The sequence below is a fragment of the Nomascus leucogenys genome, chromosome 8 (assembly GCF_006542625.1).
Source record: "Nomascus leucogenys isolate Asia chromosome 8, Asia_NLE_v1, whole genome shotgun sequence".
NCBI lineage: Eukaryota > Metazoa > Chordata > Mammalia > Primates > Hylobatidae > Nomascus > Nomascus leucogenys.
Genome location: NC_044388.1, coordinates 44,634,150 through 44,658,191, shown reverse-complemented (window position 1 = coordinate 44,658,191; position 24,042 = coordinate 44,634,150). Strand labels below are relative to the sequence as shown.

Genomic DNA, 24,042 nt, shown 5'->3' with positions numbered 1-24,042 from the left:
CGTCTCAAAAAAAAAAAAAAAAAAAAAAAAAAATGCAATGCACTGGCCGGGTGCTGGGGCCCATGCCTGTAATCACAGCTCTTTGGGAGGCTCAGGTGGGTGGATCATCTGAGGTCAGGAGTTCAAGATCAGCCTGGTCAACATGATGAAACCCCGCCTCTACTAAAAATACAAAAAAATTAGCTGGCCGTGGTGGCAGGTGCCTGTAATCCCAGCTACTCGGGAGGCTGAGGCAGGAGAATCCCTTGGACCCAGGAAGCCGAGGTTGCAGTGAGCCGAGATCACACCACTGCACTCTAGCCTGGGCGACAAGAGCGAAACTCGGTATCCAAAAAAAAAAAAAAAAAGAAAAAGAAAAGAGATGCACTGACAAATAACAAGGCTGTAGTGACTCTACACTTTTCCTCTTCCCTAAGTCTTCTGTGTTTCCCTGAGAGAGAAGAGGTAAGATCAATCAGGCAAACACGATGGGCACAGGCTGTTCTCTTCACCGTGGAGTTCTAGGACATGGGTAACTCCCTGATTTCTGGGAAAGGCACACTTTTAAAAATCACAGTAACTTTTAAAAACAGTTACTTTTAAAAATAAAAGTAACACTGTGGGTGGAAGCTGTACAAAGTTATTCAATGATTCAGAAGAGATTTGGATGAATTATTAAAAGACAGACTAATAATTGGCTGGATAGAAAGCAGTATTAAAAAAATTAAGATGAGTGTTGTAAATGTCAATGTGTCCCCTGGGGAAAGAAGGCTGCACTAGTAAAATCAGAAGACCTGGGTTCTGGCCTTGGCTTTTCCACTAATTTGCTGTCTGACCTTGATTAAGGAAATAAGTGTCTGTGCTTTTCAGTTGTAAAATGGGCCTGGTATGACTCTCGTTACTTTACAGGATTATGGAGAGCAACCTAGATAATTTATATACATAAGAGTACAAAATGCTGTGAGGTTTTTATGAATTCTGAGTCTGTCTTCAGGCCTGGCATGGTAGCTCACGCCTGTAATCCCAGCACGGGAGGCAAAGGCAGGAGGATCACTTGAGGCCAGGAGTTTAAGACCAGCCTGGGCAAAACAGCAAGACCCTCATCTCTACAAAAAATTTTTAACAATTAGCTGGGTGTGGCGGTACATGCTGGTAGCCCCAGCTTCGCAGGAGGCTGAGGTGGGAGGGTCGCTTGAGCCCGGGAGGAGTTGAGGCTGCAGTGAGCTATGATTGCACCACTGCACTCCAGCCTGGGCAACATGATGTGACCCTGTTTTAAAGCAAAAAAGCAATCTGCCTTCAAATGCAGCTCTTCAAACATTCTTGGAAGAGGGTGCCAAAAAACAAACAAACAAACAAAAAAATTCAGAAGCTTATAAAAGGAAGAAATAGCTATCAGTTTAAAAGACAAATTAGCTCTTAGTCAGAAAAATAAAAATAAAAAAATCCTTCATTTAAATGGCCCTTCAGGCTGGGCGCAGTGGCTCACACCTATAATCCCAGCACTCTGGGAGGCCCAGGCAGGCAGATTACCTGAGGTCAAGAGTTCGAGACCAGCCTGGGCAACATGGTGAAACCCATCTCTACTAAAAATACAAAAATTAGCCAGGTGTGGTGGTGGGTGCCTGTAGTCCCAGCTACAAGAAAGGCTGAGGCAGGAGAATTGCTTGAACCTGGAAGGGGAGGTTGCAGTGAGCCAAGATCACCCCACTGCACTCCAGCCTGAGTGACAGAGTGAGACTGGCTCAAAATAAAATAAAAAATAATAATAAATAATAAATGAGCCCTTCATCGTTGCTTAAACTGATGCCCATCGAGAAGAAGAAAGCACCCATTTTCCAGGAAAACAGGGTAGCACCTAGCAGGGAGCACGTTATTCCAGGCGCAGCCAACCTGCCAGGTAACAGGAGAAGCTGCTCTCTGGCCCTCACCTCTGCAGGCTGCGCCTCTCCTTCCTGCCAGACATAACCCATGGTGAGGAAGCTCAGGACCAGGTGGGCCAGGCGCTGCTCCCGGTGACCCTTCAGGAACTGGCAGCTCAGCAGGGGCATCTGTTCATGAAAGTCCAAATGCCGTCAGAGGAGGGATGGGAACGGGGACAGGGGAGGGAACGGGGGCCGGGGACCCGGGATGTGAAGGGACCTTTGGGTGGAAGGCAATGTGTTATATTTTAATGAAGGTACAAAGAGCCCGCACACACACCCATTTATCCCCAGACCCACGATCCTGCAGTATAGGAGGTGGTCCACACGACTTTGCTCAGGAAGAACCTAACCGCCCACCCGAGCCCACAGTTTGTCCCCATGGCTGTGGCAGCCTCCCGTCTCCATCCCTGAAGCCACTGCTTGGCTGGAATGTTGTAGGATACTTAACTCCCAGGACTGAGCGGACTTACTTCCTAGGGGTCTTGCATGGCAACTTTTACAAGCCTGTCTTATCCAAACACTGTGCCCTGCTTGCTATCGCTGACCCTGCAACAGCCCTGTGCCGTGGTTTTCCTCTTTCTATCAAACAGGAGCAGGAACACAACCCCTGACGCTGCCTGAGGCTTTTCACACCCCCTCCACCCCCGCCCTCCATGCCCACAGCCCTGTTGCCATAACGGGGAAGACACAGCATCACTGTAACGCGTAAAGGCGGTATCATGGTTGAAAGCAACACTTCTTAAACAACTATCAGCAGTTTCTCCGTGCTGCCCGGGGCTGCCCTGCGTGACAGCAGCGGCCTCTGAATTCGGCTTCCAGGCGCGTCCCCTCTGCTCACCTCTTTCCCCCACCCCAGCCCACTCCCCAGCTCTAGACACAGCCTGATCTGGATCTTCCCGGGTGGTCCCCTCCCGGTCCCAAGCGCCAGAAAGGAGGGCGGCGGGGGTGGGTTTGGTATCCTTTTAATCTCCAGGCACCCTGGGCGCGGAGCTGGGGCTCCTCCAGGGCAGGCCCGGGGTTGAGGTTGGGGTATCTTCTGAGGCTGGTCCTTCACCCGCTGTCCCCATGGCGAGACTGTGCACTTCTTCCTCCCAAAAATGAGCTCTCATTCACCATCCCCAAGGGTTCGAAAATACAGCTAGATAGAATGAATAAGAGCTGGTGTTTGATAGCACAACAGGGGGCTACAGTAACATCGTACATTTAAAAATAACTAAAAGTGTAATTGGATTGTTTGTAACACAAAGAAAGGATAAATGCTCGAGGTGACGAACACCCCGTTTACTCTGATGTGATTATTACATGTTGCATGTCTGTATCAAAACATCTCATGTACCCCATAAATGTATATACCGACTATGTGCCCACAAAAATTAAAAATAAAAATAAAATTGGCTTTCAGAATCACAACTAGAATGTGCCCTAGGCTTGCAGGGAAGGCACAGCTGGAAGGAGGGAGTACTGTTGAGATGTTACTTGTTTTGTTTCGTTTTGTTTTGTTTTAGAAACAGGATCTTGCTCTGTTACCCTGGCTGGAGTGCAGTACAGCAATCATTGCTCACTGCAGCTTTGAACTTCTGGGCTCAAGCAATCCTCCTGCCTCAGCTTCCTGAGTGCCTGGGACTACAGGCATGTGCCACTGCATCTGGCTAATTTTAAAATTGTTTGTAGGGATGGGGGTCTCACTATGTTGCCCAGGCTAGTCTCAAACTCAAACTTCTGGGTTGGAACAATCCTCCCACCTTGGCCTCCCAAAGTGCTGCGCTTACAGTCATAAATCATCATGCCCGGCCTTGAGACGTTGCTTTTTAACAGGAACCAGGTAAGCATCATAACAGCAGTTATTTATTAAGTACATTTTAAATTTATTGACACTCCCTTAGCCGAAACCAGATAGTTCATTGTTTTCATTGGCATTTTTGGTTTATTCTTGAGATTGAGTATTTTTGCCTGTTTGTCATCAATTCAAATATCTTTCACTGTCTTAACTACTTATATTATTTGCCCATCTTTCCCCATCAATCATTCATCTTAGTGATTTCATAGAATATATTTGTATTATGGATCTTAATCTTTCACATAAATGTTCTAAAATTTTTTTTAGTTCATTATCGTTTAATAATTTATGTTGAGTGTTTTTTGTTTTTTGTTTTTTGTTTTTTTTTTTTTTGAGACGGAGTCTTGCTCTGTGCCCCAGGCTGGAGTGCAGTGGCACGATCTCGGCTCACTGCAAGCTCCGCCTCCCGGGTTCACGCCATTCTCCTGCCTCAGCCTCCCGAGTAGCTGGGACTACAGGCGCCCGCCAACACACCCGGCTAATTTTTTGTATTTTTAGTAGAGACGGGGTTTCACTGTGTTAGCCAGGATGGTCTCGATCTCCTGACCTCGTGATCCGCCCGCCTCGGCCTCCCAAAGTGCTGGGATTACAGGCTTGAGCCACCGCGCCCGGCTATGTTGAGTGTTATATGATTATTTTTATTCTGTCTAGACACATTTGAAAGATACACTATTAGAAAGCTATTAATACTTTTCTCACAAATAAATAAAAAATATTATTCTCATTTTATTTCTAAGTCAATTTGTTCTGAATTAAATGACTTTGAGGACACGAGCACAAAATTATTTGTCCCTGATGACAGGTGTTTTAAAAGTCTATGAATTAGTAGAAATAATATCGGACTAAAAACAGAAATAGTAATTTGTGGGTTTCCATCACAATGGAAAGGTACTCTACCTTCAATGCTTTTCTTAACGCTACTCAACTAACAGTTTGACAGTCTCTGGCCTCAGTTTGGGAGGGCCAAATATGTGACTTTCCTTCTAAAAGCAAAAATGCAGTTTGAGGAGCTTCTCAGAACCATTGTGGACATTTCTTTAGAATCTGCAACGTGATTCAGAGCAACATGTTTGCACTATTTTCTGCCGAACACTTTGAAATGCATCTTGTAACTCCCTATTTATTAGAAGCATTTCATGAATTTATACACAGTGCATATAAATTAAATACATGTAATATCTATTTACAACCTAAAGAGTAGACATAAGTAAACACTTATTTACTCATCACTCAGCTTAAGAAATAGAACTTGACCAAAGTTTTTGCAACCCTCTGTGTACCTCTCATTGATTGTAATATCCTGCTTGCTCCTCAAGAGTATCCATTTGTTGAATTTTGTATTTGTTATTTCCTCACTATTTATATATCCTTCAAAATTCATATACGTACGATCACTGAACAATACATTATTGGCCAGGCACAGTGACTCACACCTGTAATCCCAGCATTTTGGGAGGCTGAGACGGGCAGATCACTTGAGGTCAGGAGTTGGAGACCAGCGGCCAACATGGTGAAACCCCATCTCTATAAAAATACAAAAATTAGCCAGGCGTGGTGGTGTGCACCTGTAGTCCCAGCTACTTGGGAGGCTGAGGCAGGGGAATAGCCCGAACCTGGGAGGTGGAGGTTGCAGTGAGCCAGGATGGCCCCACTGCACTCCATCCTGGGGAACAAAGCGAGATACCATCTCAAAATATATTGATTATTTAGTTTGAATGCTTTTGAACTTAACATAATAGAATTATACTGAATACAGGATATTCTATGATTTCCTTTTCTCATCAACATTATGGCTTTGACATTCATCATTACTGGATGCATCTGCAGTTTATTTATTTTTACAGTTATTTTATTTTTTTTTGCTATGATAAACAATACTTTCATACCTTTCAGGGTACACAGGCCTAGGAAGCTCTAACGTATTTATATACACAAGAAAGAAGTTCTTAATTAATAGGATGTATATATTCAACATTGCCAGATAATGACAAGCAGTTTTTGAGAGAGGTTGTACCCACAGTGAATAAAAGATTCAGATGTTTTATATTCCTGCCAATACCTGTTCATGCCAGACTTTAAGCATTTTTCAGTTGTATGGTTATAAAATGCTATCCCATTATGGTTTTAACTTTCATTTTCTTGACTATTAATGATAGTTTGCATTTTTCAGATGATGTATTGGGAACTTGTGTCTTCTATTCCACAAAATATCTGTTGAACATTGTTTTATATTTGGTGGTTTTTCCAATCAATTTACAGGATTTTATATATTCAGGATACAAATCTTCTTTTCATGTATATGTGTGACAATATCTTCTCTCAGTTTGTGGCTTGGCTTTTCATTGTCTTTTTGCCTATTTTAATGAACAAAGGTCCTGTTTTAAGGATATCAAGTATGTCATAAAAATACTCCAATGTTGAACGGTGTGAACCCAGAAGGTGGAGCTTGCAGTGAGCCAAGATCGCGCCAATGCACTCCAGCCTGGGCGACAGAGTGAGACTCCCTTTCAAAAAAAAAAAAAAAAAAAACTCCTGCCTCAGCCTCCTGAGTAGCTGAGATTACAGGCGCACGCCACCACACCCAGCTAATTTTGTGTGTGTGTGCGTGTGTGTGTGTGTGTTTTTAGACGGAGTCCTGCTCTGTCACCAGGCTGGAGGGCAGTCACGCAATCTCGGTTCACTGCAACCTCTGCCTCCCGGGTTCAAGCTATTCTCCTGCCTCAGCCTCCCAAGTAGATGGGACTACAGGTGCGTGCCACCACACCCAGCTAATTTTTGTATTTTTAGCAGAGACGAGTTTTCACCATATTGGCCAGGATGGTCTCGATCTCTTGACTTTGTGATCAATCTGCCCACATGGGCGTCCCAAAGTACTGGGATTTCAGGTGTGAGCCACGGCGCCCAGCCAATTTTGTGTATTTTCAGTAGAGATGGGGTTTCACCATGTTGGCCAGGATGATCTCAAACTCCTGATCTCAGGTGATCCACCCACTTTGGCCTCCCAAAGTGCTGGGATTACAGGCGTGAGCCACGGCGCCTGGCCCTAGAAAATTCTTCCTTCATCCCAGTACATAAAGATACTCTCCTACATTTTCTTCCAACAGATGAAACATTTTTGATTTTGACATTTAAGTTTGTATCCATCTTGAATGAATTTATTTTTGTTTGTGGTGAAAAGAGCAGAGCCAGTTAATCATTTTGCGATGTGCAAACTCTATGTATGGATTACTATTCATGTTATTACCATTGTGTTCCCAACATTTCACCCCTGTCATATGTTTAGTATGTATTCCATACACACATGGGTCTGTATGTAGGTCCTCTATTAAGTTTTTGGTTCCCTTGTTTATTGCTGCCCTGATGCCATCTGGTCAGAATTTCTGTGGTTTTATAACATGTCATGATAACTGATAGGACAAATCTTACTTTGCTGTTAACTATAGATTATTTTTCTGGTTCATTTGTTTTATAATCTGGCATAGCACACCAATACAAACATTATTTTGGCTGGGCACAGTGGCTGACACCTGTAATCCCGGCACTTTGAGAGGCCAAGGCAGATGGATCACTTGAGGTCAGGAATTCAAGACCAGCCTGATTTTGGTGAAACCCAGTCTCTACCAAAAATATAAAAAATTAGCTGGGTGTGGTGGCAGGAACCTGTAATACCAACTACTCGGGAGGCTGAGGCAGGAGAATCGCTTGAACCTGGGAGGCGGAGGTTACAGTGAGCCCAGATTGTGCCACTACACTCCAGCCTAGGAGACAGAGGGAGACTCCGTCTCAGAAAAAAATACAAAAAAAAAAAAACAAAAAAACAAAAAAACGAAAAACAAGAAAACCCATGATTTTCGTTTTACAACTCTCACTCCACTATGTCCCAAGTTTTGTTAAAAAGAAATACAGAGTTTAGCTGTATCATTTTAACACAACTTGGTCACAAGAATATATACCTACACACAATACACAATTAGAATGCTATTATAATATTTTATAAATTATTTTCTTATTTCACAATCACATTATCAATGATTATAATAACCATAAAATTTACTGATTTCATTGTTTCACAGTGTTTCTTACATACTTATATTTTCCTTTCCTAAGGAAAGGAAATTATCAGCTATTTCTTCAAGAAGACCAGGCTCCTGTTATTGGAGAAGGGTATTTATCTGGGCAGTGGGTTTGCTCATTGCTATTGGGATGTCACTAATTCTAGATCCTTGCAGTGGATAGATCTAGGAAACGTGTGTGTGTATATAAAAACACATAACTCATTATATAGGCATATGTAAGGAGTATTATACATTCTTATATATTTATAAATATTAAACAAAACATGACTTCATACTGATGTCTCCAACTCTAATCCAGTAGCACCTATTCATTCTAGCTTTCCCTCCTACCCCTTGCTAATCTATAACTTCCCTCACTCACAGTGAAACATCATCCACCATCTATTTACTTATTGTTCAACCCAAGTATGTACAGGCATACCTTGGAGATAGTCAGGGCCCAAGTCCAGACCACCACAATAAAGTGCCTATTCCAGTAAAGCAAATCACACACATTTCTTGGCTTCCCAGTGGATGTAAAAGTTATGTTCACACTATAAAGTGTGCAATAGCATTATGTCTAGAAAAACAATGTACATTATACAGTACTTTATACCTTAATTATAAAGTACGTTATTGCTAAAATATGCTAATGATCATCTGAGCCTTCAGTGAGTCATAATCTCTTTGTTGGTGGAGAGCCCTGCTTTGATGCTGATGGCTACTCACTGTTCGGGATGTTGGTTGCTGAAGGTTGAGGTGGCTTAAGATAACAAGGCGGTTCGCCACATCAATTGACTCTTCCTTTCACAAAAGATTTATCCATTGCATGCATGCAATCTGTTTGTTAGCATTTTTTCCCCAGTAGAACTTTTTTTTTTTTTTTTTTTTTGAGATGGAGTCTTGCTCTGTTACCCAGGCTGGAGTGCATTGGCGAGATCTTGACTCACTGCAACTTCTGCCTCCCAGGTTAAAGCAATTCTCCTGCTTCAGCCTCCCAAGTAGCTGGGATCACAGGAGCCTGCCACCCTGCCCAGCTGATTTTTGTATTTTTAGTAGAGGTAGTGGTGTTTCATTATGTTGGCCAGGCTGGTCTCAAACTCAACCTCAAGTGATCCGCCTGCCTTGGCCTCCCAAAATGCTGGTGTGAGCCACCGCACTGGACCCCCAGTAGAACTTCTTTTAAAATTGCAGTTAATCCTCTCAAACCCTGCTGAGGCTTTATCACCTGTGTTTATGGAACATTCTAATTTTTTTTTCATCATTTCAACAATGTTCAACAACATTTCAACAGCAGTTCAAACACAGTATTTTCACCACGAGTAAATTCTGTGTTGTGCAACTACTTTCCATAAGAAGCAACTTATCTCTTAAAGTTCAATCATGCAGCCGGGGTGTTGGCTCACGCCTGTAATCCCAGCACTTTGGGAGGCCAAGGTGAGTGGATCACCTGAGGCCAGGAGTTTGAGACCAGCCTGGCCAACATGGCAAAACCCCATCTCTACTAAAAATACAAAAAATTAGGTGGGCTTGGTGGCGGGCACCTATAATCCTAGGAACTCAGGAGGCTGAGGTAGGAGAATTGCTTGAACCCGGGAGGCAGAGCCTGCAGTGAGCCAAGATTGTGCCACCGCACTCCAGCTTGGGCGATAAGAGCGAAACTCTGTCTCAAAAAAAAAAAAAAGAAAAGAAAAGTTCAATCATAAGATTGCAGCAACTCAGTTACAAAATCAGATTCCACTTCTAATTTTAGTTCTCATACTATTTCTGCCACATCTGCAGTGACTTCCTCTGCTCAAGTCTTGAACCCCTCAAAGTCATCCATGAGGGTTGACTTCTTGCAAACTCCTATTAATGTTTTTATTTTGACGTCCTCCATGAATCATGAATGCTTTTAATAGTATCTAGAACAGTGAATCCTTTCCAGGTTTCCTTTGACTTTGCCCAGATTCTTCAGAGGATCGCTATCTGTGTCAGGAATAGCCTTACAAAGTACAGTACTTAAATAATAACACTTGAAAGCCAAAATGACTCCTTGATCCACAGGTTGCAGAACAAAGGTGTTAGCAGACATGAAAACAACATTTATTTCCTGTACATCTCCATTAGAGCTCTTGGGTGACCAGAGGCATTGTTAATAAGCAGTAATATTTTGAAAGGAATATTTTTTTCTGAGCAGTAGGTCGCAACAGTGAGCTTAAAGTATTCAGTAAAGCATGCTGTAAATAGATGTGCCATCATCCAGGCTTTATTGTCCATTTACAGAGCTCAGGCAGAGTAGATTTAACATAACTGGTAAGGGCCCTAAGATTTTGGGAATGGTAAATAAGCACTGGCTTCAACTTAAAGTCACCAGCTGCACTAGCCCCTAACAAGAGAGTCAGTGACTTTTTTCTAACTACGAAAGTCCTGGGCTGGGCACAGTGGCTCACGCCTGTAATCCCAGCACTTTGGGAGGCCAAGGGGGGTGGATCCCGAGGTCAGAGATAGAGACCATCCTGGCCAACACGGTGAAACCCCGTCTCTACTAAAACTGCAAAAATTAGCTGGGCATGGTGGCACGTGCCTGTAGTCCCAGCTACTCAGGAGGCTGAGGCAGGGGAATCACTTGAACCCGAGAGGCAGAGGTTGCAGTGAGCTGAGATCGCACCACTGCACTCCAGCCTGGCGACAGAGTGAGACTCTGTCTCAAAAAAAAAAAAAAAGAAAGTCCTGGATGGAATCTTCTTCCAATAAAAGATGGTTTTGCCTGCATTGAACACCTATTTTTAAATGTAGCCACTGGCCAGTCGTGGTGGCTCATGCCTATAATCCCAGCTTTTGGGGAAGCCAAGGTGGGTGGATCACCTGAGGTCAGGAGTTCAAGACCAGCCTGGCCAATGTGGTAAAACCCCGTCTCTACTAAAGATACAAAAATTAGTCAGGTGTTGTGGCAGATGCCTGTAATCCCAGATACTGGGGAGGCTGAGGCAGGAGAATTGCTTGAACCTGGGAGGTGGAGGTTGCAGTGAGCCAACATCATGCCACCGCACTCCAGCCTGGGGGATACAAGAAGACTTTGTCTCAAAATAAATAAATTAATAAATAATAAAAATAAAAAATAAATGTAGCCACCTTCATTGATGATTTTAGCTGGATATTCTGGGTAATTAGCTGCAGCTTCTCCATCAGCACTTGCTGCTTCACCTTGCACTTTTATGTTGTGGAGATGGCTTCTAGCCTCATACTTCATGAACCAGACTCTGCTGGTTTAAAACTTTTTTTTCTGCAGTTTCTTCACCCCTCTCAGACTTTGTAGAATTGAAGAGAGTTAGGGCCTTTCTTTGAATTAGGCTTTGGTTTAAGGGAACTTGTGGCTGGTTTGATCTTCTATCCAAAATACTCAAACTTCCTCTATATCAGCAATAAGGCTCTTTTGCTTTCTTATCATTTGTATGTTCACTGGAGTAGCACTTCTAATTTTCTTCAAAAGCTTTTCCTTTGCACTCCCAGCTTGGCTGTTTGGCAAAAGATGCCCAGCTTTAAGCCTATCTGGTTGTGACATGACTTTCTCACCAAGCTTAATCATTTCTAGCTTTAGATTTTTTTTTTTTTTTTTTTTTTGAGACGGAGTTTTACTCTTGTTGCCCAGGCTGGAGTGCAATCGCACAATCTCGGCTCACTGCAACCTCCATCTCCCGGGTTCAAACAATTCTTCTGCCTCAGCCTCCTGAGTAGCTGGGATTACAGGTATGCACCACCACGCCTGGCTAATTTTTGCATTTTTAGTACAGACAGGGTTTCGCCATGTTGGCCAGGCTGATCTCGAACTCCTGACCTCAGGTGATCCCCCCCGCCTTGGCTTCCCAAAGTGCTGGGATTAGAGGTGTGAGCCACCACAACCAGCCTCTAGTTTTAGATTTTTAAAGTGAGAGACATGCAACTCCTTTCACTTGAACACTTAGAGGCCAGTGTAGGATTATTAATTGGCCTAATTTCAATATTATTATGTCTCAGGCAATCAGGAGGCCGGAGGAAGGGGAGAGAGATGGGGCAATGGCTGGTCAGTGGAGCAGTCAGAACACATACATTTATCAATTAAGTTTCAGGACTTATAGGGGCACAGCTTATGGCACCTTCAAAATAATTATGATAGTAACATTAAAGATCACTGATCACAGATCACTGTAACAGATGTAATAGTAAAGAAAAAGTTTTAACTATTGTGAGAATTATCAAAATACGACACACAGACACCAAATGCGTACACACTATTGGAAAACTGGGGTTGACAGACTTGCTTGATGCAAGGTTGCCACGAATCTTCAATTTGTAAAAATTAAATATCTGCAAAACGCAAAGGTATGACTACATGTAAAGCAGTTTCACAACTGTTCACCCGCACCCCGTGAAAAACTGATTTACCAATTAGAGTATAGTGATCCTGTAAAGTTTCATTTACCGTAAGCCTTATAGATTCTAGTCACAACACAGCACTATTTTCTGGAGTAATTTAAGTCCGTTCCTTTCCCTACTCCCCACTCTCTTCATCGAGGTTATATAGTGCATTTGTAGTCCAGTCAGGCTTTTTTTTTTTTCACTTTTTTAAAATTTTGCTTTAAGTTCTGGGATACATGTGCAGAACGTGCAGGTTTGTTACATATGTATACATATGCCATGGTGGTTTGCTGCACCTGTCAACCCATCATCTAGGTTTTAAGCCCCTCATGCATTAGGTATTTGTCCTAATGCTCTCCCTCCCCTAGCCCCCCACCCCACAACAGGCCCCGGTGTGTGATGTTCCCCTCCCTGTGTCCATGTTCCCTGTGTCCATGTGTTCTCATTGTTCAACTCCCACTTATAAGTAAGAACATGCGGTGTTTGGTGTTCTGTTCCTGTGTTAGTTTGCTGAGAGTCCAGTTAGTTTTATTTGTCACAGTCTGCATTCCATCCTAGTATTCTCCCAATTTTCTGGTTTATTTTTTAAAATTTGCATACATGAAAGTCCATTCTTTGTAACATAAAATTCTATGGATTTTTCAGTGCCTACAGCCATATATCCATCACCTTAGTGCCATATAAAACAGTTCAATCATGCTAAACATTCCCCTATATATTACCTTTGCAGTCAACTACCCACTCCCTGCCTGTCTCTAGTAACCATAAAGCTATATTTAATCCTTCTAGTTTTGCCTTTTCTAAAAAGTCATTTGAAAAGAATCATACAATATAGGCCTGATATCTTTCATTTAGGTAAACGTATTTAAGGTTCATCCCTGTCATTGCACAAATTAATTGCTCAATCATTTGTATCACTGAATACTATTCCACTATCTATCCCACAATTTACAATTACTATAACTTGGTTTATTCATTCCCCAGTTGAGGGATATACTATTTTCTTCAAGTTTTTTTTTTTTTGGTGATTATAAATAAAGCTGTTATAAACATTCACATATGGATTTTTTTTCTGGGAACATAAATTTTCCATTTACTTGGATAAATACTTAGGAATGCTATTGCTGAGTTATATGGTAAATCTATGTCTCATTTTATAAGAATCTGCCAAGCTAGTTTTCAAACTGGCTGTACCATTTTGCATTTCAACCAGCAATGAATGAAAGTCTCTATTGCTACACGTCCTCTTCAGTATTTGATATTGCCAGATTTTAAAAAATTAGCCATACAAATAGATATGAAATTGTCTTTTAGGCCAGCACCGTGGCTCACGCCTGTAATCCCAGCACTTTGGGAGGCCGAGGCGGGTGGATCACCTGAGGTCAGGAGTTTGAGACCAGCCTGGCCAAAATGGTGAAACCCCGTCTCTACTAAGAATACAAAAATTAGCTGGGTGTGGTGGCGGGCGCCTGTAATCCCAGCTACTCGGAGAGGCTGAGGCAGGAGAATTGCTTGAACCTGGAGGCAGAAGTTGCAGTGAGCTGATATCGCGCCACTGCACTCCAGCCTGGGCGACAAGAGTGAAACTCTGTCTCAAAAAAAAGAAAAGAAACTGTCTTTTAATATTTAGCATTACAGGTAAACAGTCATATGTATTTACTCTGTAAATAAGCTATTTTTCATTTTTGTTTTCTATGAAAACGCAGATTTCTTTACACTAGAAAATTGGCAATTTCATCTGAGTATTTACATGTGCCCCCCAATCCTCACCCCAACACTATCTTTCTGATATAAAAAACTCAAATATTTCTTAAGGTCTAAAAATTTTGTGCTTGTATGTTGCAAGTTTTACTTTTCCTCCACTCATCTGCTTATGGGATTCCACTATAAGGAATTTGGATCACCTGTATTTCTCTTTTTTATATATGTGTATTTTTCTGATGGTTTGCACTCTTTGATTTTTCTTTATGCTTTATGACATTTATCAAGGAAGTCCCTAAGTCATTATATATATTTTTTGCAATCAATGTTTTACTGAATTTGTTGAGTTTAGTTTGAGGAGTTCTGGGATGTGTGTGGTTTTTTATTTCTAATAGTTCTTTTTATATATCAGCTTTCACTTAATTCATGAAGGCAATATACTGGATACACTAAATAGAATATTTAAAGCACTAATATCATCTTATTTATTGGAGGCCATTGGTCCTGAATGCCAAGTGGGCTACCCTCTTCTTTTTGAGTTGCCCATTTTTTCCATATTATTTGGTAGTTTTATCTATTCAAATTCATGAACAAAGGTTAGTTTTATTAAGATTAGTGTCTAATATGGATTTTCTTATTGTATTTCCAGAGTTCTGCTGGATTTCTTCTTGCATAGCTCCCTCTGATCATGTCTTCCTAGGAAATGTGAGTGAATGGGTCTAAGCTAATTAATATATTTTGTTTCAAGATATAGATAGGTAGGTTGAGACATTCTAAGACAAGGTGGTTGGCTTAGGTGCACTGTAAGACCAAAGCTGTAAATTCACTTATTGTGTTGTCTGTAGCAAGTAAAGGATCCAGAGAACACATGTTTTTGTCTATAGCTCCATCTGTAGTTCTAGAAACTATTACATTTGCTTCTCACAAGAAATTCCTAACTGATTCAGTCTCTGGAAACTATTGTACTTGCTTCTCACAAACAATTCCTAACTGTTTCAGTCTCAGCCTTTGGTGGTAAAGTCTAAAAACTGGACTTGATTTGTTAGGTATTTTCCAGGCAATTAAGAGTAGGGATAGAGGCCATGCATGGTGGCTCAGGCCTGTAATCCCAGCGCTTTGGGAGGCTGAGGCTAGTGGATCACAAGGTTAGGAGTTTGAGACAAGCCTGGCCAATATGGTGAAACCCCGTCTCTACTACAAATACAAAAATTATATGGGCGTGGTGGCGGGTGCCTGTAGTCCCAGCTATTCAGGAGGCTGAGGCAGGAGAATTGCTTGAACCTGGGAGCTGGAGGTTGCAGTGAGCCAAGATCGTACCACTGCACTCCAGCCTGGGAGACAGAGCGAGACTCTGTCTCAAAAAAAAAAAAAAAAGGAGTGATAGAGACCAAGAGTGTTGTGTTAGTTTTATGGGCTGCCATAACTAATGACCACGAACGGCATGACTTAAAATAGCAGAAATGTACTCTGCCACAGTTATGGAAGATAGAAGTCCCAAATTAAGGTATCAATAGGGTTGATTTCTTCTGGAGCCTCTGAGGAAGAATTTGTTCCATTCTGTTCCATGCCTCTCTCCTAACTCTTGGTGGCTGCCAGCAATCCTTGGCACATCTTGGCTTGTCGATGCATCATTCCAATTCTACCTCCATCTTCGCGTGATGTTTTCCCTTGTGTCTATGTCCCTGTGTTTAATTTTTCCTCTTCCTATAAGGACACTCATCATATACAATTTAATCCAGTATCACCTCAGCTTAACTTGAATACATCTATACACACCCTATTTCCAAATAAGACCACTTTCACAGATTATGCATGAACATGACTTCTAGGAAGACACTATTAAACCCAGTAAAAATCTGTATTTCAATATATATATATATATTTGTTTGTTTGTTTTGTTTTGTTTTTTGAGATAGTCTCACTCTGTGGCCCAGGCTGGAGTTCTGTGGTATGATCTCAGCTAACTACAACCTCTGTCTCCTGGGTTCAAGCAATTCTTCTGCCTCAGCCTCCCAAATAGCTGGGACTATAGGCATGTGCCACCACACCCTGATAATTTTTTGTATTTTTAGTAGAGACATGGTTTCACCATGTTGCTCAGGCTGATCTCGAACTCCTGAGCTCAGGCAATCTGCCAGCCTTGGCCTCCCAAAATGCTAGGATTACAGGCGTGAGCCACCACACCCAGCCTAAACCCAGTACAAATGTTAGGTGATGGATTTCACACTCGATTTTAGCCAAAAGGCCAAGAAGGAATAGGGACTGGTTTCAATGCTGTGCTAGGAGGAGCCCCAATTTAACAAGTCCTTCTCTTCCTTTATGGCAGTTAAATCAAATAAAGCCTGGTGAATGCCTATGGCAGAGGACCTCATAGTTCACAAACTGAATTCTAACCTGCCCTCCTGCCAACTGTTCCAGGCTTCCCTTGCTTCGCTTCTCTGCTATTCTGAGATGGGGATCTCCCTCTGCTTTGGTTAAATCCTTGACGTGGGTCCTGTAAACTTATTTCTGGATTTTATACATGATTTGCTTAATACGGTCAAAAAAATCCTTTAAGTTTTTATTCCATCATTGGAACTTTTCTCTATTTTTCTGTGTTTACAGATAGTTTTTTCTTATTTTTGAATTTCTTTGATCATGTCAACACAACATTTTATCTATCAGGCAAAGGAATTACGCTGTTTAGTTTGCTATCTTCATAGACATTGAAGCCAGTCCCTTACTCATCTTTTACAAGGTTCTAGTGCTTTGCACAGAGCAAGCATTCAATGAGTATTTTAAAAAGAATTTGTAATTCTAGACATTAAATATTATCCATCAGCAAAGGGAAATTTTGGAGAGCAGAAAACTTTTCATGGACTTCTGCAATTATGTGGTACTCCAAATTGATAGATTAAGACAGATGGAGAAGAAACTACACAGAAGTAATGAATGTATACTGAATGCTATTATAGGACAAGAACTACAAAAGGGCCACTTCGAAAGTGATTTACTTCCCATAACAATACTGTGAGACCAGAGTTTCTCTCATTTTATAAATAAGGAAATGGGATTACAGAGTTGAGTAACTTTTTCAGGGTTACATAGCTATTAGGTTGGTACAAAAGTATCTGTAGTTTTTGTCATTAAAAGTAATGGCAAAAACTGCAATTACCTTTGTACCAGCCTAATCAACACTTTTGTGGAATTTACAGGCTTATTAGATGTTTTGTAGAACCCATGGCCAATTTTATAATTCAGAAATTCCCTCCACTTAACTATTCTATAACACCCAGGACAAAATCAAGTTAGACCCCCTCAGTAACAACAGAGCCCTGAGCACGTACATGGAATGAGGAACCTGAGAATTTCCAAGCTGCCCTTCTTAGGCCATCTCTTGTCCATTAGTTAGTTTATCATTCCCACCCAGATTCTTCTTTAAACAAACATTTGGTGAATTATTGGTATGTGTCAGGCACTGTTTTGTGCTGGCTCTGAAAACCTTACGAAAACTCATGTATCAGATTACGAAGGGGTCATTCTGTTTTTCAGGAAGGAAGAGATAGCTTTGCTGATAAGTTCAATGGTAATGAACAGTTTCCCAGGACAATTGACACACTTCCACAAGGCTAAGAAAGAAAAGTGGTATGATGATGAAAACAGAATGTGATGAAGGGGTGAAAAGAAGAATACCTTGTCCACATGAGTTCGAAGCTGGTGAGCATCAATCAATTGAGGAAGTTTGTTGGCAATTTCCATCCAAGGCCTATAATGATCTGGAAGTTCTTTCTGCACTTAAAATAGAAACATGTAAATATTTTAGACCTCTCTGGAAAGGGGCTTCCGAGAGTAGCTATTTTCACATTTCAGTCTTCAGGGGAATTCAAGTCAATGCAGTTGAACGAACATTGAGAATGCACCATATGCTAGGTAGGCCCTGTGCTCACCTCAGATACACAGATGACTAAGGAGCATATTGCCTAGTACGGGAGAAAAACACATTAGTCAGATACATGCCAACGCAGTAAAATATGTTTAATTACTGATATCTGTGTGAGCCAAATAACTTGCAAAGAAGAGGAAGTAGTTAATTCTGTCAGCTGTTGTGAGGAATTAAAGGGAAATATTCATAAAAATATGACAGTTGATTCCAATTTTAGTGACTTTTTTGGGTATAAACGTGAAGAAGGGAAGGTAGTAAAGGTAGAGGGGACAGCAGATAAACAGATGTAGGTGCTTCCTGGGACAAAGATGTCTCAGTGTTGCTAAAATATAAAACTCAAGAGAAAGTGATAGAGGCAGGAGGCAGACAGATGCCTAGGCAGATAGGGAAGGGTCCCTGTGAAACCCCACCTTCAAGCCTAAAACAGTCTAAAGGCTGAAAGACCAGACTCCTAGTCCCAGATGAAACCCATGACCCAGAGGGAGAACTTCCCCTATTGGCCCACCCTTTCCCAATTGATTCTTTCTGAATAATGCTTTTTAACCAATCAAATGTTGTCTTTTCTGATACTACCTATGGTTTGCTTGGGCACACCCACATGCATACTAGGAAAACTGGTGGAACCACCAGAATTCATGCCTTATGCTGTGGAGGAGCCTAGCCTTTTCAGCTTGTGTGTGAAAGTCCTGGTACTCCATTGTGAGGTGGGAGACTACTGGTGAAACCCCTTTTTTTGCAGAGAGCTCCCCTTTCGCTTAATAAATTCCATCATCCTCACCCTTCATTACGTCCACCTGCCTAATTCTTCCTGGTCATGAGACAAGATCCTGGATTTTGCTGAGCTAAGGAGAAGAAAATCCTGCATCAAAAGGATGATGAAAGATGAGCCTAGAAAGTTACATGAAATGTGCTGTGTGTAGAATATACGAATTTTCCCTTTCTGTAAGTTGGTGACATGGTTTGATTTGAATTTTAGGAAGATAAATTTGTAGGACTTTAAGATATAAAGTCAGATAAGGAAGCCTTTAAAATACTGTTCAAGGACTAAACTTAGGTAATGACAGTGAATTTGGAAAGGAGAAGCCATATATTCAAGATATACTTGGAAGATGAAATTAAAATGATGTGATTATTAAATTTGGGGCGGGGGGCTTAAGGCAAGAAAATCACTAGCCCAATAGCTCCATTTATGGCCCACTCTAGGCCTGTGGTTTAGCCACATAAGACATAGTCTGAATTTCAGTGACCCCTGACTCTCACCCAAGGGACAGTACACTACATTAATTTTTGTGAATTTTCATTGGCTGGGTACCCAGCCTGTCTCATTTGTTTACATACTATCTATGGTTGCTTTTACATTACAGCAGTAGAGTTGGTAGTTGCAACATAAACCATATGGTAGGCAAGCTTAAAGCACTTAGTATTTGGCCCTTCAGAAAAAGTTCACCAATCTCTGATTTATCCCCCTGACCTGAGGCTCCTTTCTCAGTGTATAACCTGCACAACTGAATTTTTGGGCTAAGAAGAAGAGGAAGTGAGGATGATTTCCATGTTTATGAATTAGGTGAGCAAATGAATGGATGGAAACATGAATTGAGACAGAAATGCAGGTGAAAGTCGAAGAGTGGGGATAAAGGTGGTAAATTCATTTTTAAATATATTGACATTAAATTACCTGTGGAATCAAAAGATATGACTCTGCTGAGAAGTTGGATACATAGTTTAAAGTTCTGGAGAAAAGTCATATTAGAAACTTGCAACTGGGGCTGGGCACGATGGCTCAAGCCTGTAATTTCAGCACTTGGGGAGGCCGAGGAGGGCGGATCACCTAAGGTCAGGAGTTTGTGACCAGCTTGACCAACATGGTGAAATCCTGTCTCTACTAAAAATAAAAAATTAGGCAGGCGTGGTGGCAGATGCCTGTAATCCCACCTACTCGGGAGGCTGATGTAGGAGAATCGCTTGAACCTGGGAGGCGAAAGTTGCGGTAAGCCAAGATTGTACCACTGCACTCCAGACTGCAGTAACAGAGTAAGACTCCATTTCAAAAAAATAAAGAAGTATACAATTTGAAAGCATAACTACAGTCAAAACCCTATATTGTGGTTAAAACCACAAGAGTGTATAAAGCCATGTGAGGGAATATGAAAAGTGAAAGAAGAAAGCCTAGATTACTACAATGGAGAATATTCACAAGGCAGATAGAGGAACTGATTCCAGCAACACAGATCAAAAACATACTGACAGACGCTCAATGAGCTTGAATAGAATGACCCTACAGAAGTCAAGACAGTAGGGCCGGTGCGGTGGCTCACGCCTGTAATCCCAACTCTTTGGGAGGCCGAAGCGGGCAGATCACGAGGTCAGGAGATCGAGACCATCCTGGCTAACACGGTGAAACCCCGTCTCTACCAAAAATACAAAAAAATTAGCTGGGCATGTTGGCGGGCCCCTGTAGTCCCAGCTACTCTGGAGGCTGAGGCAGGAGAATGGCATGAATCCAGGAGGTGGAGCTTGCGGTGAGCCGAGATCACGCCACTGCACTCCAGCCTGGGCAACAGAGCGAGACTCCATCTCAAAAATAAATAAATAAATAAATAAACAAGTCAAGACAGTAGAGGATTTCACAGAAGTAGAGAATCATCAGAAGGTCAATTGCATCATTACAGAGTTAAAGTAAGATTGAGCTCTTTAAAAAACAAAATGATATTAGCAAGTCACAAATATATATTAGTTTATGTATGTACATTTAATAGAAATTTAGGTCAGGGTCATAGAAGCAGGGTTCAAACGTTAGTGTGTTGAGGAAGTAGAAAATAGAGAAAATGTAGATTACTTTTGAAGGAGAGCCATAAGGCAGTAGGGAATTTGCATTTGAGAGTGATCTTTTAAGAATGAGAAGCTTAAGCAGTTTATAGTTGGCTATTGCAAGAGGGAGAGATTGAAGACAAAGGAGAGAGGAGAGCAACAGAATGCAGAAGGAGCAAAGGACTGGAAGGAGTGAAGGAGGAGAGAGAGAGCCAGAATGGAACGTCTGTCCTTGCAGCAGTAGGAGAAGATCTGGAGTTTAAAGGAGTTCACTTTTTATGGACTCAATTTCTCAGCAGATGGGAGTGAAGATCAAGTTGTGTGAGTTGAGACAGGGGTGGGTGTGAAATTAATTACAGAGGAGAAAAGACCAGGGACCTCAACCTAAACATACAAATGACATGGAAGGTCCACGAGACCCCAGGGAAGTCTGAAAACTGTAAATTTGGAGCAGTATAGACCTATACAGTACCCATAATTCACTTGGAAGTCTTCAGTCCCTGAGGATCTGAGACAAACCTGGGTTCAAGCTCCTAATTAATTCATAACTTGGGTACATCCAACATCCTATTCACAATTTCTGATTGATTGATTGATTGATTGATTGAGACACAGTTTCACTCTATCACTCAGGCTAAAGTCCAGTGGTGCAATCTTGGCTCACTGCAAACTCTGCCTCCTGGGTTCAAGCTCCTAATTAATTCATAACTTGGGTATATCCTTTTCACAATCTCTGACTTATTTATTTATTTTATTTATTTATTTAGAGGCACAGTTTCACTCTGTTGCTCAGGCTGGAGTGCAGTGGCATGATCTTGGCTCCACCTCCTGGGTTCAAGAGATTCTCCTGCCTCAGCCTCCTGAGTAGCTGGGATTACAGGCGTGTGTCACCACGCCTGGCTAATTTTTTGTATTTTTAGTAGAGATGGGGTTTTGCCATGTTGGCCAGCCTTGTCTCAAACTCCGGACCTAAGGTGATCCACCTGCCTCAGCCTCTCAAAGTGCTGGGATTACAGGTGTGAGCCACTGTGCCCAGCCAAAGTTTATAGAGGCTGAGAAAAGAGTGTTGACATAAAATTGCTGGGTTAGACACACAATGAGTTAGTGTCCTATAGGGAGTACAGTCATAAGCATTGGAGTTATATTTTCTACTCAACAGAAATATTTTGCTGCTTTTCTGTATAAAAATCTACAAATTAACGGCAGGGCACGGTGGCTCATGCCTGTAATCCCCCAGCACTTTGGGAGGCCGAGGTAGGCGGATCATGAGGTCAGGAGATCAAGACCATCCTGGCTAACACGGTGAAACCCCATCTCTAGTAAAAATACAAAAAATTAGCCGGGCATGGTGGCGGGCGCCTGTAATCCCAGCTACTCGAGAGGCTGAGGCAGGAGAATGGTGTGAACCTGGGAGGCGGAAGTTGCAGTGAGCCGAGATCGCGCCACTGCACTCCAGCCTGGGCAACAGAGTGAGACTCCATCTCAAATAAATAAATAAATAAAAATAAAATAAACCAGGTAAATATGAACAGGAAACTTGGGTGACAATGCCTAAACTATCAGAAAGATTAGAATTTGAAGCAGATAAATGAAATAAAAGGTTTAAGTTTTGATGGAAAGAAGCTGTTCTGACATTGCATCAAAGTAAAGTGAAGGAGAAAGAGCTATTACATGCCCTTCTAGAGACAGGCGAGCATCACAGGGGCCCTGTAGGAAGAGTTTTAAAGAGCAGACTATCAAGGTTTTATTTTCATTTTACGTTTTTTAGAGGCAGGATCTCACTCTGTCACCCATACTGGAGTATAGTGGTACAAATATAGCTTATTGCAGCCTCAAACTCCCTGGGTCAAGCAATCCTCCCACCTCAGCCTCCCAGGTAGCTGGGAACATAGGCACGTAGGATCATGCACAGCTAATTCTTTTTTATTTTTGTAGAGATGGGGTCACGCTATGTTGCCCAGGCTGGTCTCAAACTCCTGGCCTTATGTGATCCTCCTGCCTCAGCCTCCCAAAGTGCTGGGATTATAGGTGTGAACTACCACCTCTAGCCTGATTTTCATTTTTAAGCATCGCTTGACTGCTATGCATAGAATGTGTTACAGCTGAATAGAAATGGAAATAAGGAAACAAGGGGAGGAGACAATAGTCCTGGGGCTACATGAAGGTGGATTGAAGTGGGGTAGAAATTGAGAAAATTGGTCACCTCAGAAATATATTTCAGTGATAGTGCTGAATTCATTTATTGTCAAATGGATCATTTGCAAATGGTGTGAAGACTGTTATGAGGATTATTTATTTATTTTATTTATTGATCTATTTTTTTCTTTTTTTTTTTTTTTGAGATGGAGTCTCACTCTGTCGTCCAGGCTAGAGTGCACTTGTGTGATCTCAGTTCACTGCAACCTCCACCACCTGGGTTCAAGCAATTCTCCTGACTCAGCCTCCTCAATAGCTGGGGCTACAGGTATGCATCACCATGCCCGGCTGATTTTTGTCTTTTTAGTAGAGACAGAGTGTCACCATGTTGGCCAGGCTGGTCTCGAACTACTGACATCATGATCCACCTGCCTCAGCCTCCCAAAGTGCTGAGGTTACAGGCATGAGCCACCACGTCCATCCAAGACTACTGTGAGGCTTAGATTTAAAAAGTGTAGTTAAAGTTAACACAGGGCCTACTACAAAGTGAACACTTTCTATATTTATTACTATTACTATATTTTATAAACAAACTTCAACAGGGAATAAGAAAAAATCAATTCTTAATGAAATGTAAGAGGCTGCTATGAATAAATTTTGCTAATACACTTGAAAATTTCAGTTGAGTTCGCATTTGGGAAATTGCAAAAATTCGTATTTTTATTTAGAAATAAAAAACCTAACTAGAACAATAAGCATAAAGGGAATAGAAAATGTAATTCAAAACTTACAGCCTAAAATGTCTCCAGTCTGAAGAGCTATGCTGTATCAACAGACAGATGATCTGTTTCAGAACACAGAAAAGCATGAGAAGGCATCTAATTGGCTGAGTGTGGTGGCTCATGCCTGTAATCCCAGCACTTTGGGAGGCCAAGCCGGGTGGATCACTTGAGGTCAGGAGTTGGAGATCAGCCTGGCCAACATGGGGAAATCCCGTCTTTACTAAAAAGGATACAAAAATTAGCCAGGCATAGTGGTGCATGCCTGTAATCCCAGCTACTCAGGAGGCTGAGTCAAGAGAATCTCTTGAACCAGGAGGTGGAGATTGCAGTGAGCTGAGATTGCACCACTGCATTCCAGCCTGAGCAACAGAGCAAGACTCTGTCTCAAAAAAAAAAAAAAAAAAAAAAAGGCATCTAATGCATCTTATGAAGAAAACGTAACCTAAAGATTAATCTTTGAAATAATAACACTAACCAAAGCCACTATCCACTGTTGCTATTTATGAATACAAAAAGACAA

At 41.7% G+C, this 24,042-nt stretch overlaps 1 protein-coding gene across 1 annotated transcript in view; it reads right to left on the bottom strand.

The window, feature by feature from the left end:
- IDO2 (indoleamine 2,3-dioxygenase 2) overlaps window positions 1–24,042 on the bottom strand; it is a 79,388-nt gene that overhangs the window by 35,189 nt on the left and 20,157 nt on the right. The window contains exons 3-4 of the mRNA XM_003269615.2: window positions 17,547–17,642; window positions 1,911–2,030 (exon numbers count right to left, since the gene is read on the bottom strand). Of these exons, the coding sequence (XP_003269663.1) occupies window positions 1,911–2,030; window positions 17,547–17,642 (216 nt within the window). The remainder of the gene's footprint in view (window positions 1–1,910; window positions 2,031–17,546; window positions 17,643–24,042) is intronic.